Below are 13258 nucleotides of genomic sequence, written 5' to 3'. Positions count from 1 at the left end.
CTTTAACTTATGAAGCAAAATGAAGAAGGTTAAAAAAGAAAAATAAAACTTAAATATAACTTCTCAGTTTTAAGGTTCTTTACATTATAAAATTAACATATATAATGTTTACCAATTTTTTATAAGTGCCTTAAGAGGTAATAGTTAAATGTTAAAGCTGCTTTAAGAATAGTTACAATATTATTAGTCTATTCAATATTATTCTTCAAAATTTGGGATCTGTTAATACACAAAATGCTCTAAAACTTTAATATAAAATCAATTTCTAGGCAATAACTTTTTCTTACCTCCTTAATAATTCACTTTATTTCAGGGGAGAGGGGCCACTAAAAACTTCCCAGGATTTAATTCATCAACTAGAGGTATGTTTTATTTCCATTTAATGCTAATACTTTATTTTTATTACTATTATTATTATTTTGGCTGCGCCATGCAGCTCGAGGAATCTTATTAGTTCCCTGACCAGGAATCAAACCCAGGGCCCTGGCAGTGAGAGTGCCGAGTGCTAACCACTGGACCGCCAGGGAGTCCCCCTATGCTGATACTTTAATTTTGGGCCAGAAGTTTGTTATAGCTAGTTTTCTTAATGATTTACTGCATCATGTTTGTATGTTTACCTACGTACACAGCACATGTGTACTGTAGAGAGTGGTAGAAAAGTAGAGGACTGCAGTAGCATTTTGTGGAGCTGTTTTGGTTATCTTAGTGGAAAAAAACTTAAATATTATAGGGATAAAGTAGAATGGGCTTTGATAGTCACTAGATGCAATATTAAGTTTTAGGTTTTCCCAAGTAGGTGAAAATATCCTGTCAGCAGATGCATATCTTATACTGTCCTAAATGTGAGGAAAGGTTTTTGGCTTCTCCATTATTGAATTGGATGAATGATATTGATTAAATGAGATAACACATAAGAAAGCATCTGTCATGGGGCTGAGACCATTATAGATTCTCAGTACATGTTAGTTTCCTTTTCTTCTTCCATATTCCTGATGATTTAGGGCATTCAGGGAGAGACACATATACTGACACTCACCCTTCTGCCCTATGTGTCTCATGAAACTCCACATAGGCCTAGCTCTAATTCTCCTCACTTACCTGGAGGCTTAGATTGATAAGTGGATTACAAGAGTCCTTTCTTATTTCCCCTGACTCTCATGTTAGTCTGTTTGCCTCTCTAGAACCAAGGGCATTCTTGCATTTGAAATTTGAAATTTCTATCACTTTATCAACTTTACATATTTTCCTTTGGCATTCCCATGTGCTTTCACCTGAGCCTCTTCAGGGAAGGGATTTCAGCTTGAGGGGATGATTGTCAACAGAATCAGCAGAATTATAGAAAATACTTCATTCGGAATTTTCTGTAAAGTTGACTATAAGTGAGCTATTTCCCTTTTTAAAAAGTTGGGAGAAATTCTGGATTCATTGTGTTCAGTTTGACCCATATCCATTCCAAGTCACACCACACCATAGAGAGTATTTCACTGTAAAAGATCCACTACTCACCTTCTTCCTGTGTTAGCTTATTCATTAAACCAACATCTGCTGATTGTCTACATAAAATGTTCATCACATATTCATTGAGTTTGTACTGTGTGTCAAACCCTGGGGATAAAAGCTTTGGAGAAGAGTGAACAAAAGAAAGTCCCTACCCCATGGAGCTTACATTCTAGTGGGAGCAGATAGACAATGAAAAGTTAAATATATAATGCCCATATATAAGTACTGAGAGATAAAATCCTGTAGGATAAGAAGAGAGGTGATAGAAGGGGGGTCGTCAGGAAAGACCTCTTTAAGGAGGTAACATCTGAGTAGAGTGTTGAGAGAGTGAGCTAGATGGATATCTTGGGGTCGAGTATTTCAGGCAGAACAAGTGCACAGGCCCTGCGGTGTAGGGGTAGGCTGAAGGTGGCTGAAGAACAATAGGGAGACAAGCGTGGGTGGAATGTAGTGAGCCAGAAGGAAGGTGGTAACATATGACATCTCTGAGCCATGGGAAGAACCTTGATTTTTTTTTTTTCCAAGAATTATGGAAAACCCATTGAGGGTTTTGAGGAGCAATGGCATGACCTGGCTTCTGTTTTAAAAGGTTTTTGGCTTGACCAACAGGGTAAATGGTAACACCATTTACTGAGCGAGAGAACAGAGGGACAACACCGAATTTAGAGGGAGAAAATCAAGCATTTCATTTTGCCGAAGTAGGATGAACAGGAGTGGTGTCAGGTTAGGTCAAGAATTGACAGAGAGATTTGGGAGTCATCAGCTTTAAGGTGGTTTTAAAACCATGGTACTCTGTGAGACAGGGAACTTGCCCCCAAGGGGTTTGCAGGCTAGAAGGGAAGAGAAGATGTGTACAGAGAAAGTGGGAATGTGGAATGATGAGGAACATGTGGGTAAGTGAGTCATTCCGTTTGGTTAGAAGGTATGTTTAAAACGCACTGGTTTCCCTTTTAAAGGATAGGGAAGGATGCGAAGGACTATTTTGACCTTGAGATCAGGTTATCCCATGATAGCAAGGCTGTTGGAAAGAGAGTTAAAGTTAACCCTGAAATTATTGCCTCCTTCCTCTTCATAAGCTTTATCTAATTTATCACCAAGATCTATTATTTTTCTTCACAAATCACTCTCAGATGTGCCCTGTTCTTTTCATTCTTCCTGCTGCCACCTAAAGCTCAGCCTTCACTTCCCTGGTATCTCTCACTCTAAAAGATTCTGTGTACCATTTAAAAATGATCATCCCGAATATTCTAAAGTATTTTTCAGTATTCTTTCCCATCATCCTCTTCTCCTCACTAAATTGTACAATGTACGGTGAATAGGGAAAAAATAATCCCCTCAAATGGCTAGTTGAAGAATGTGTATAGGTGACAAATTCTATCTTGCTGAGCTGGAAGCAGGAATGTTCTAACGCTTTCGACCTCATCTAACCCTTTTGACCCCATGTTCCAAGATTCAACACCCTCTTATAATTGGGGATATTATGAGATGAGCTTCGGATCCAGGCATAATTTTTATGGCTAAGTATCAAATGTCTGTGCGATTCTGCACGGTAGTTGGAGGTGTCCCACTGTAGGGGAGCCACTGCAGGGACTGATTCGGCGTCAGGTCTGGGAAATCTGCTTCTGAATACTGTTAAACTCTTGTGTTTTCCTGGATACAACAAAAAACATAGAAGTTCCATGACAGACCTTTTATGTTTAGCTTTCATTTGTTAAATTCTGTATGAAAATTATCCATGAGTGTATTTCTTACCAACTATCTAGACGACATACGCCTAATGTAGTGATGTTTTTCCTTTCTACCAGGTTTTTGCTGAAGAGGGTTTGAAGCTTGCTTCAAGTGTGCAAGCTTTCTCAAAACAGGTAATGCATGTATCCCTGCCTGGTGCTGGTGGTGATGTCATAAATACCCACTTTGAGGGTATATTATCAAGGTATAAAGGTATTTAAGGTTTAAAAGATGGAATTTCATTGGAGTTGTTATAACTTCCTTATTTACATTTCAGCTGAAAGATGATGATAAGCTTATGCTTCTCCTGGAAATAAACAAGCTTGTTCCTCTATGCCACCAGCTCCAGGCAGTAACTAAGATACCTTTGCAGAATCAAGTGTTTCTAAAGGTAAAAGGGAGGGTGGGACATTCAGGAAAGCGCTTGAGACACTTTCACACTTCTTTTTTATTAGGTTAGCTTCCAGCCCCTTTTTCTTCAAATAAAGTGTTAATACCCACAGAAGAACAATTTATTTCCATTTTTCCTGCCTTGACTGCAAGAACCATTTATCATCTGCAGTTATAACTGACCCCAGGAAGCAGTAGGTTCACCAAGTAAATTAGCTTTTTGGACTTGATTAATACCATAGCACGGAGCAGCTACCCTTAAATCCCAACATCATCACCTGACTAACTAGGGCACAGACCCCTCAGAGTGAAGGGCTTCTGTTGTTTTAGGGAGTTTGAGTGCAAAAAAGTAGAGTGCAAGGAATTGCAACGAAGGGGGTCCACTGCCACTATTTGGTGCACTTTGAGAAGCCCCTAAACCGTCTGAAATAGAACAGGTTGATTTTCCATCCATTCTTCCTGGGGTTCCATGAAATTGGTATGAGACTTGGGCAACAATCCGTGCTTCTGTGTTCTGGGACCTCAGGTCATCAAGTCAGCTCAGATGCCTTAATCTGTATACCCTGTGAGATCCCTTAGATTTCTGTAATGAAGAAATTTTTACCATTTTCAAACTAAATGATAAAGGCTTTTGAAGACCTCCTTATAAGAATTTGATTTGTTTGCTTTCTGTCACTATAGGTTGATAAGAGTATTACAAAGACAAGATGCATAATGGCTACTTTGGTCCAACTTCTCTCACTTTGCTATAAACTGCTGAAGAAGGTAAGATAATTTGTGTATCTTAAACTCACATTTAAAAAATTAGAGGTCCTAGAGATGTACTGTACAGCATAATTCCTACAGTTATTCAAAGAACAATTTCCTCTCCCACAATTGTTTCTGAAATTCCACAGGGAATAACTTACCTGTTCTCAGCACTGTCAGCTTCAAAGTAAAGTCTGTCATTTTCTTTTTTCCCTTCTCTTGTTGCTTAGGTGTTATCTGAGCACCATTTCTTCTGTACCCTACAAATAATGGTTATCAATATCAATAATAATAATGATGACAATAATCTTCCTTTGGTACTTACCAAAAGTGGTTTTGCTAGTGCCTTAGGGACCAATGCTAATATATATATTCAAAATGTACAGAAAAGACTGAACAAAAAATGTCCAAAATGTAAAAAATTAGTCTAAAAGAAAGTGCAAAAGAAAATAGATACTATTTAATTGTGCAATTATTTTAAGAGTAAAGTAAAGCAGAAACTAATTTTCTTAATTCTTTTCAGATTCAAATGGAAAACAACAGACGGGTCTCAGTTACAAATAAAGATTCTGTGGATGGTAAAACTTGAGAAGCTTTTGAGGTCAGATCTCTGGAACACCATGTGGCAAAGCTAACATTTTTAGAAAGCAAACGATCCTTTATATTTCAGAAGCTGAACAATTTTGTAAAGAAAACAAACTGAAATCTTGCTTTATTTTCTGATCATGAAACCAATTGTGAAGCTTTCTGACAACTAATAGATGCCATGGTAGTTGCTATATTTCTAATTGCAGTGTGATTTTAGAATGGGACATTGCGATGAATAATGTTCTTTAGGTCAAACCAAATATCCCTACTGTCTTAATGACAGTTTAATCCAAAGAAACTACTTTGAATATATGATCACTTTTGGCATATTTTACCCTAACTTCCTATTTTTTTAAATTTAAGCTTATCATCTACCATACCAATTTGCAGCAGAAGAGACACAGTAGTCTGGGTGATACAGGTTTTTCCTTAAACCTGTGGACTCTTCTTCAATCCCTCTGTCCACTGAGTATGACTGGGCCTCCGCTGTCCCCTCTGTCACAGATCATCCATGCCAGGAGCACACGTTTGTTCTCTAGTAAGGGTTTCACGGAGCACAGGAAATCCGGTGTGATGCATGTCCCTCTCCCACCCAAAAGCAGGGTCATGGAGCTCACTCCACGGAATCCTGGAGGAACTCACTAGGAGATGGTTTTAGTTCTCGTTCTAGCATAGCTGGCCTGTCTGCCCTGAATATTAGCTGGAATCCTAAGCTTATTTTACTGGCTTAAAAAGCAGTTTTTGTACTTCTCAGTAGTAACTGATGAAACAGAAGATAGAAGACAGAGAACAATTGAACTAAGCTGTTCAAAATAATTTGAGTAGGTATACATATGTGCCTTTGGAATATTCATTAAATAAATGACTTTAGTCTGTTTAATTTTAGGGTTTAAAGCTTTTGTTTTTTGTGGGGTGGGTTTTGATAGAAGGATCTGGTTATAAGTTCTGTCCTTATGGTGTAGTATAGTTAACTTTGTTTTTTGTGCTTGTATCCCAGTGCTTCGAAATTTATTTTGAAACCTAACGGGACATGTCAGTTGCCAAATGGCAGTAGTTCTATAGGCTCGTCTGATGGTCATTATCTGGGTCAGCCATCACAGTCAATGTTCACAAGATCCTGAAGAACTACCAGTTAGCTCGTCAATATTTTATTGAAGGAAACTTGAATTTACTGTAGGCCTTGGAGAGAAAATGGGATGCACTCAGCTTGGTTATGACCTTTATAAAATATTTCTTTATAAAAATCATCAAACATGATTTTTATGCCCTGAAACCAAAATACTCTTTTAAATTACAATGGAAATAATGGGGAAGTGATGTGAGGTGATGTTATATGTACGATAGATATATAATTCTTTTACTGTCTTTAGTATCTTTGTTCTATGACACCTTTGGGCACCATTTGTGCTACCTGAAATGGGGATTGGCTGGCTTGTGCTTATACTTTCAGCTCATAGCACTATCAAGGTAGATGTTTCTATAGTTACTGCCTGTATCATGTCCAGTGGGTATACTTAGGGGAGAGTTAGGGTTAGAAGAAGTTTCCTTGTGAGTCAAAAATAATTTTAAAATTTTATTTACAAAATATTTTACATAACTCAAATGACAATATTCTCTTATTTAAATGCAAGTAGGGGTAGGGAAGGGATAACATGACTTGAAAAGCAAAAGATGACAGAGAACTAAAAGAATTTATACTCAAGGATAATTGTTTTATTTAAAAACAGAAATGTTTATATGTATATATATGTTGCAGCCCTTAAGGAAAAATAACAATTTGAAAAGTCCTTTTATTTGAAATTCAATGTAAATAAGGATACAATCTTAAACCATGATTTCATAGTTTTTTGTTTATTGTTTAAATGATGTGAAAGCTTTTGGTCTGTTCAAAAGCATGTGTGTCTTTGAATTCCAGGACCTCTCGGGAACTTCTTTGCTGGTTACCCTGTAACTAGAGTGTGAGACTGAGTGACCACAAATAAACGTTACTTCATACAGCATTATAATATTGATACTTCCATGTTAGCAAAGCCCCTTGCAAAGCCTTTTCATGTATCCCTCATTAAGAAACCAGTGTTACAGTGCTACGTTGTTCAGAGTTGAAGGCCAACCCACAGACATAAAGAAGGTACACTCTACACCCTGTCTCTGCCCAGCAACCTGAGCGGGGGAGGTGGGGCAGAAGGGGTGGGACCGGACGTTTCAGTCCTGTCACACTGAAGCAGATTGGGTAAGAAAGGCCAGTTGTTTTTCAACTTCAAAGTGATGGAAAATTGAGGCAAAAACAATAACCATGACATAATACTCAAACAGAATTACCTCAAAACCTAGTATTTACTAACCGGTTACAGGATGATGGGTAAATTATTTTTACTTTTCTGACTTTTCAAATTTTCCTCAAAGTGCTTTGTTTGTTGGTTTTTAATCAGAAAAACGTCTGTCGCTTGCCAGTTGTTAGAAAGAGAAAAGCAAAAGAACAGAGTGAGTACATGGGCAGGCAGATCTGGGAGGCTGAAGACAAAATGGAATCAAGGCTTGTTATGCAAGACAAAGAAGGAAACCTAGGTCAGGTGTTAAGATCAGGCCTCCCCGCGGATGGCCGGGGGTGAAGTGTGCTTCAGCATCTCTGGTTCTTCCTTAGTGCACTGACTGGTAGGCCAGGTAAGGATAAGAATGTCCTGTTGTTTTTACTCAATCTTAATCCTCATGAGGTCGCTGTTGTGGCATTGATGCGTTTCACCACGACTTCTTCATACTGTTTTTGTGTCAGTAACCCTTCTGTTATGCTTTTACTTTCTTCAAACTTGGGCAACACAACTGCAATGTATCCTTCAGTGGATGGCTAGAAGGGAAATAGAATATTTAATACTGTCAAATGGTAAAAAATCAGATAAAGAGTATGTGGATGGGATCTTACTTCCCCAGACCCTTTTACCTTCTCTTGAAGAACAGATGGCTTATGGAGGATGTTTTCATTCACTTCCATCAACCGTCCTCGAACACAGCTATTTAAAGAAAAAATTGCTTTGAAGAAAATTATTACCTTCTTTGTTTCTCCAAAATTGTGGTTAAAAAGTAACTCACCTAGATATGGTGTATTCTTCTCCATCAGAGCAGTAAATCTTACACAGAGGTGCAAGTTCTGTTAGAAACTGTGCCCCCTGATAATAAAAGGGAAGAAAAAATTAATTGATGTACATTTTCACTTTTCTTTGTGAGGCAGCCCTCAGAGTTACAATAGGATATATTCCTGGAATTAGCGTTTTAAATAAAAATGACTTAAGTACAGAAAAACCATTCATTTATTCAAATACTTATTTTTTAAATGCCTCTATAGGCTAGGCACCATCCTAGGCTCTAGGGGAAAAAGCAGACTAAGACACATGTGATAATAGGTAGTTCAGTTACATATTAAGAATATATTTTACCTTAACTTATTATACTTTATATTTCACTGTACATGAGAAAGCTGCACATAGCCAAGTGTAAAGACATCAAAAGGGTAGGAAAATCTCATCAATAAGCAATAATATAAAATTCAACATTATAGAGAATGACAGCAATATTGTACAAAGTTAGTTTCATTAAGATTCCTACCTTATTTTTATATCAGAACTTAATAGAGAAAGGAACTTCTTTATAAGGTCAATCACTAAGACTTTCTGAAGAAGGGATATTTTTCTAATTTAAAAAAAAGCAATTTGAGGAAAATTTGGAAAACAGAAAAGTTTTAAGTAGCAGATAAGAGTAACTTACCCATTATCCTATAACCCGCTAGCAAATACTACATTTTGACATACGTCTGTTTGAATGTTGTGGCACGGTTATACTTTCATGTACTCCACTGTATGGATATATCTGGGGAGGTTCTGAAAATTTCTATCGAGTCGGCCACAAAGTTCATGCAGGTTTTTCCCTAACGTGAAAAACCGGAGCGAACTTTTTGGCCAACCCAGTACAAGGAGGCTCATGGGAAATGGATGCAAGCATGTCTCACGTGTTGCTCTTTTTTCCCAGGAATTTTTACTGCAGTGAACATCTGAGGTCAAGATGCTGTTCTTTATGGCCTCTTTCCCACTCACAACATTATTAGACAGCATTCAGGTGTTACTGCATGAGCTTCACTCCTCTGCCTGTGGGTACTTCGTTTCAAAAGACTAGTCAGTGTGACTCCCCACTTTTGGGAGGAGGGGCTGGGGATTTGTCCCAGATGGTTTGTCTACCACAGGCTCTGTGTCAGAAAGAAGTGTTTTAACCCCTTTTGGTCACCTCCCTTGGGAGAATAAATGACGGGCAGCACTGAGATGCGATCAAAGCTTATCTGCGGTGGGTTCCACGTGCAGGTCCCTCTCTGTTCCTCAGTAGTAACAACAGTGCGACTCTTTTGGACAAAGATTGATCACAGGAACATCACAAGCACTAACTGTTTTACTTGTGATTTGTAGACTTTTAAGAATGGTCCATGCTTTTGAAAGTCCACTTGCTTCCTCAGTGAGGAAAAATCAGTAGTTATAAGGCAGGTTATTAGGGGCCTTCAGGCCTACAAAGGGGAGTGTAAACAAGGGTCTTCCAGAACAGTGAGGTAATTAGCAGGAACTCTTAGTACGAACTCAGTAAATGAAGGACCTAAATCATCCACTGAAACTCTCCTTTCCAGGGGGTTTGTCAGGATAGTTTAGTATGGTATTGAGTTGTCCTTGGTGTGATACCCTCCTTTAACAGTAAAATGTCCATCTTGCCTAGAATTGTAGAGGGCACAGGTAACATTTTCTATAACTAAACACTACGTGGAGGTAGAGGGTGTAGCTAGATGTGTATTAAATTGGCAATGATTTAGGAATGGCAAGTGATACGAAGCAAATACTGTATATTTTCTCAGATTGATTTTTTTTTCACTACCTCAGGACTTTTTTTTTACTTTTAAGTTCACATGTGAAAATTTATGATAAAGAAGTATTGATCATCTAAATTTTATAGAATTCTAAATACTAGGTTAACAAAACAGGAAGGGACAAAATATCTTGTTATATTGGTATTAGCGTTGTTCTTTCAAAGGCCCACCTTCTCCATCCTTCATCCTGGGGATGACAGGGATGGTGGCCCAGAAGTTAATATGATAGATAATATACCTTCTGAAATACCTCATTTTTTTGGCCTGAGAATTTCCTTAGAGCTTAAGTATTCTTAAAATCATCTCTAACTGCCAGGGAAGTATGCTGAGTATACATTACTGGGTTCTAAGTATGGCTGGCTCTATCATTATTATGACAATAGAGGGTTTAAGTAGAGAAATACAGAAACATACCCGCTTAAATTTCCCAGAGACTTTGTTCTGAAGTCTGCTACAGTTGGTACTGATTTGATAGGAAATGCTTTTAATTGCTTTTCCACTTTGAAGAACTGGATGGGATCCTGCCAGTGTGATGACACATATTCTACGAGGAGCAAAAGTTGATCCTGTATTATTGCTTGGTATGATTCTTCCTCCTATAACACAGTATTCCTACTGGCACAAGAAGAGCTGAGCTGACATTTGTTTAGTCAGCCTATCATTTCCCCCCATTTTCCTCTGGCTACTATTGGAGCTTAACTGATGAGAAGAATGCAGTAATGAAAATGGAGAAAATGGGACTGAGTTTCCTTCCCCAAAAGGGTAGCATACCACAGGTGTTTAGACAGCACAGAGGAGGAAGAGGGAAAAGTAAGGCATGCCGGTATGGACAGGAAACCATCTGTGCTTCTACCCTAGCCCTCTCCGTGGGCTTGGGCGATTCAGTGGTTAGGCACAGGCTGGTTACTTGAGGTAGTAGCTGAGGGTGTGGTCCTCCATTTGGATGTTTGGGTAAGCAAGTTTACTTGTTTAGCGTAGGCACTGAAAGACTCATTCTTGTCAATCAAACTCCTACTATAAATAATACCATCTCAGTACAGTGGAGGATAATCACTTAATGAATATTTATTCAGTACAAGACCATACCAGGCTACAATGCCAGAAAAAAATTTTTTTTGATCATTTAAAATTCCCAATTTGCTTACCGGTTAGAGTGTTGTAGTATACAGTGGTCCTCACAGGGTTTTCCTTTGACATCTAGAAGAAATGAATGAGTCTGATGGCTGTTGAGTCAATATTTACTACCACTGTGTAGTCCTTTCTTTGGTTTATAGAGGTAGTTAAGTATGAAGGCTGGTATCCCTTCATTACTCAAAAAGATATACCTAAAGGCTGACCATAAAGTATTTAAAGATATCTGGTCCAGATGGAATCATTCATTCAATGTTAAAATGATGATTAACTCTTTGCTCCACCGTTTTTTATCCTCACTTTAAAATGAGTACAATCATTATTTCTATCAGAAAAAAAGTGATTAGTAATGTATTCTTTATTTAATTTAGTAGCATGCTTTGTTGGTCAGTTTTAGAGAGACTTAACTCATCCTGGTTCGCCCAGGACTGTCCTGATGTTAGCACTGAAGTAATGGATTCCCGAAAACACCTCAATCCAGGGTTAACCGGACGGTTGGTTACACTAAGTCTGGCTAATAAAACGTATGCTATTGTAAAATATTTCAGTATTGTAAAAGATGAGTACACCTATTATCCCTAAATGAATGGGAGCAAGTTGGGTTAGAGGAGGGTCCCCAACGATGCTCTCATCACTGATATGTGCTGGGTATACAAAGCTGTACAACAGGATACCTACTTCTAAGTAGGCCAATGTGTAATACCAGCGACTTCCTTTAAGTAAAACTGTTAGATTCTGCTTTCTAAATGCCTCTATTCTAACCCACCCTCTTCTCTCCATCCCTATGCCTCTACCTTAGTTTAGACCGCTACCATTTAAATCATTTTATGTATCGCCTCTTCTTGGAGGACTGAGCCCCTCAAATCCCTTTAGGCACTCAAGGAGATTGCAATCCAGCTCCTGCCTCCCTCGAGGATCTCACCTTAGTCTACCATCTTCCCGCAAGCAACCCACCCTCGTGAACTCGCACTGCGCTCGCCCTACCCAGAATGCACCCTGCTGTTTTCCACGTCCTTGCAAATGCCATTCCCTTGGCCTCCAGGGGAACAGAGAGATCCAGTTCCTTCTGATGTGGGGAGGAAGCGCTGGGGAAGGTGCGTGTGGCTTATGATCTGTCATCATAGTCCCTGTACTGTCAGACAAATTGGGCCCAGAAGAGACTGACATCATTCTCCACTTACCCGCTTTGTACCAGCGAGTGAAGTAACGATCCACAAGCGACGGCACCGCGGGCTCCGCAGCTGAGGCGGCCACAGGGGTCTCGGGCTCGGCAGCCATGGCGACCTCGGGTGCTGCAAACCGCGCCCTCTGGGGCCTGGACGCTTCCTCCCGCTCCCCAGAGAGGAAGGTGTCTTTCCTGCGGGTGGCCCGGGGTACGCGTCGCGCGAACGCCCGAGGCTCCCCAGGCCCCGCAGGCTCCGCCCACCGGCTCCTATTACTGAGCTCTGGGGTCTGACGTCAAAGCGGGGCTCAGATACAATAGGCTGGGCGGTAGGACGTATGGATACGGGGCGGCCGCGAGCGCAGCTCCTCACTGTACTTCGCGGGGAAAAGAAGCAGCCACGCCACGCCCCCTCCGGTTCGTGACGACACTCCGGCGCCGCTCGGAGCGTTTGCAGCTTGCCTCGCTCCCGGATCGTCGGGCTGGTCGCCGCTCCGCCTGGCTTCAGCCACTACCCGAAGGGCTCGAGCGGCCCTGCGGCCCGGAGACGCAGTGCGCGTCGCGAGAGCTCAGGAGCAGCGGACAGTGAGAGGTATGTTTATTTCTGTTTATTTCTGCTTCTTATTTTTATCATGTTTTGAAAAGCTGAGGGTAAAGCAAATGTCTTTGAATGAACGGGAGGAGCTCCATAGCTAAGAAGATAGAGCAGATGCTTTTGAGTCAAGAGTGATCATCCTCGAAATTCACTTCAGTGTTTTAAAATCAAAATTGGTTGATAATTCACTCTTCTTGTGCTGTTTGCAGACACCTGAAGGAAACCCAGCTTGTCTGAGTGGCCATGCCTACTGGCAGTGCCCTGACCCAGTTTTGATTGGCAGTGATATGGAGTCGAAGCAGCACGATGTCGGGTGTTGTGCTTCACCCCATCCCTGACCAGTACTGGAGCCTCAGGCTTCAGCAGTTATGACTCTTTCCTAAGGGCTGAGTCGGGGACAAGGAAGAGTCACTTGGGGTGCTTGTTAAGCATTCAGCTTCTGGCTTCCTTGGAGGATCTGATTCAGCTGGGCTGGGATGGGACTCAGGTGTGTGTATGGTTAATAAGCTCCCCAGGTGATTCTTAC

The 13258-nt window shown here is 40.2% G+C and overlaps 2 protein-coding genes across 2 annotated transcripts in view; one reads left to right on the top strand and one right to left on the bottom strand.

The window, feature by feature from the left end:
• Positions 1-5999, top strand: part of CTNNAL1 (catenin alpha like 1) — a 61881-nt gene extending 55882 nt beyond the window's left edge. The window contains exons 15-19 of the mRNA XM_082624529.1: positions 314-362; positions 3306-3362; positions 3506-3619; positions 4300-4383; positions 4889-5999. Coding sequence (XP_082480655.1) covers positions 314-362; positions 3306-3362; positions 3506-3619; positions 4300-4383; positions 4889-4954 — 370 coding nt within the window. The 3' untranslated portion in view covers positions 4955-5999. The remainder of the gene's footprint in view (positions 1-313; positions 363-3305; positions 3363-3505; positions 3620-4299; positions 4384-4888) is intronic.
• A 683-nt stretch (positions 6000-6682) lies between these two features.
• LOC309806088 (protein Abitram-like) lies at positions 6683-12392 on the bottom strand. Its single transcript, XM_082624534.1, has 6 exons — positions 12157-12392; positions 10990-11041; positions 10259-10388; positions 8038-8114; positions 7889-7958; positions 6683-7795 (listed from the first exon to the last, which is right to left on the bottom strand). The coding sequence occupies exons 1-6, from the start codon at positions 12251-12253 to the stop codon at positions 7658-7660; spliced, it is 564 nt and encodes a 187-aa protein (XP_082480660.1). The 5' UTR covers positions 12254-12392; the 3' UTR covers positions 6683-7657.
• Between the last annotated feature and the right edge of the window lie 866 nt (positions 12393-13258).

The sequence above is a fragment of the Mesoplodon mirus genome (genome assembly GCF_964341445.2).
Source record: "Mesoplodon mirus genome assembly, chromosome: 1".
NCBI classification, from domain to species: Eukaryota; Metazoa; Chordata; class Mammalia; order Artiodactyla; family Ziphiidae; genus Mesoplodon; species Mesoplodon mirus.
The sequence above is the reverse complement of the archived record's forward strand: the minus strand, read 5'-3'. Positions and strand labels throughout refer to the sequence as shown.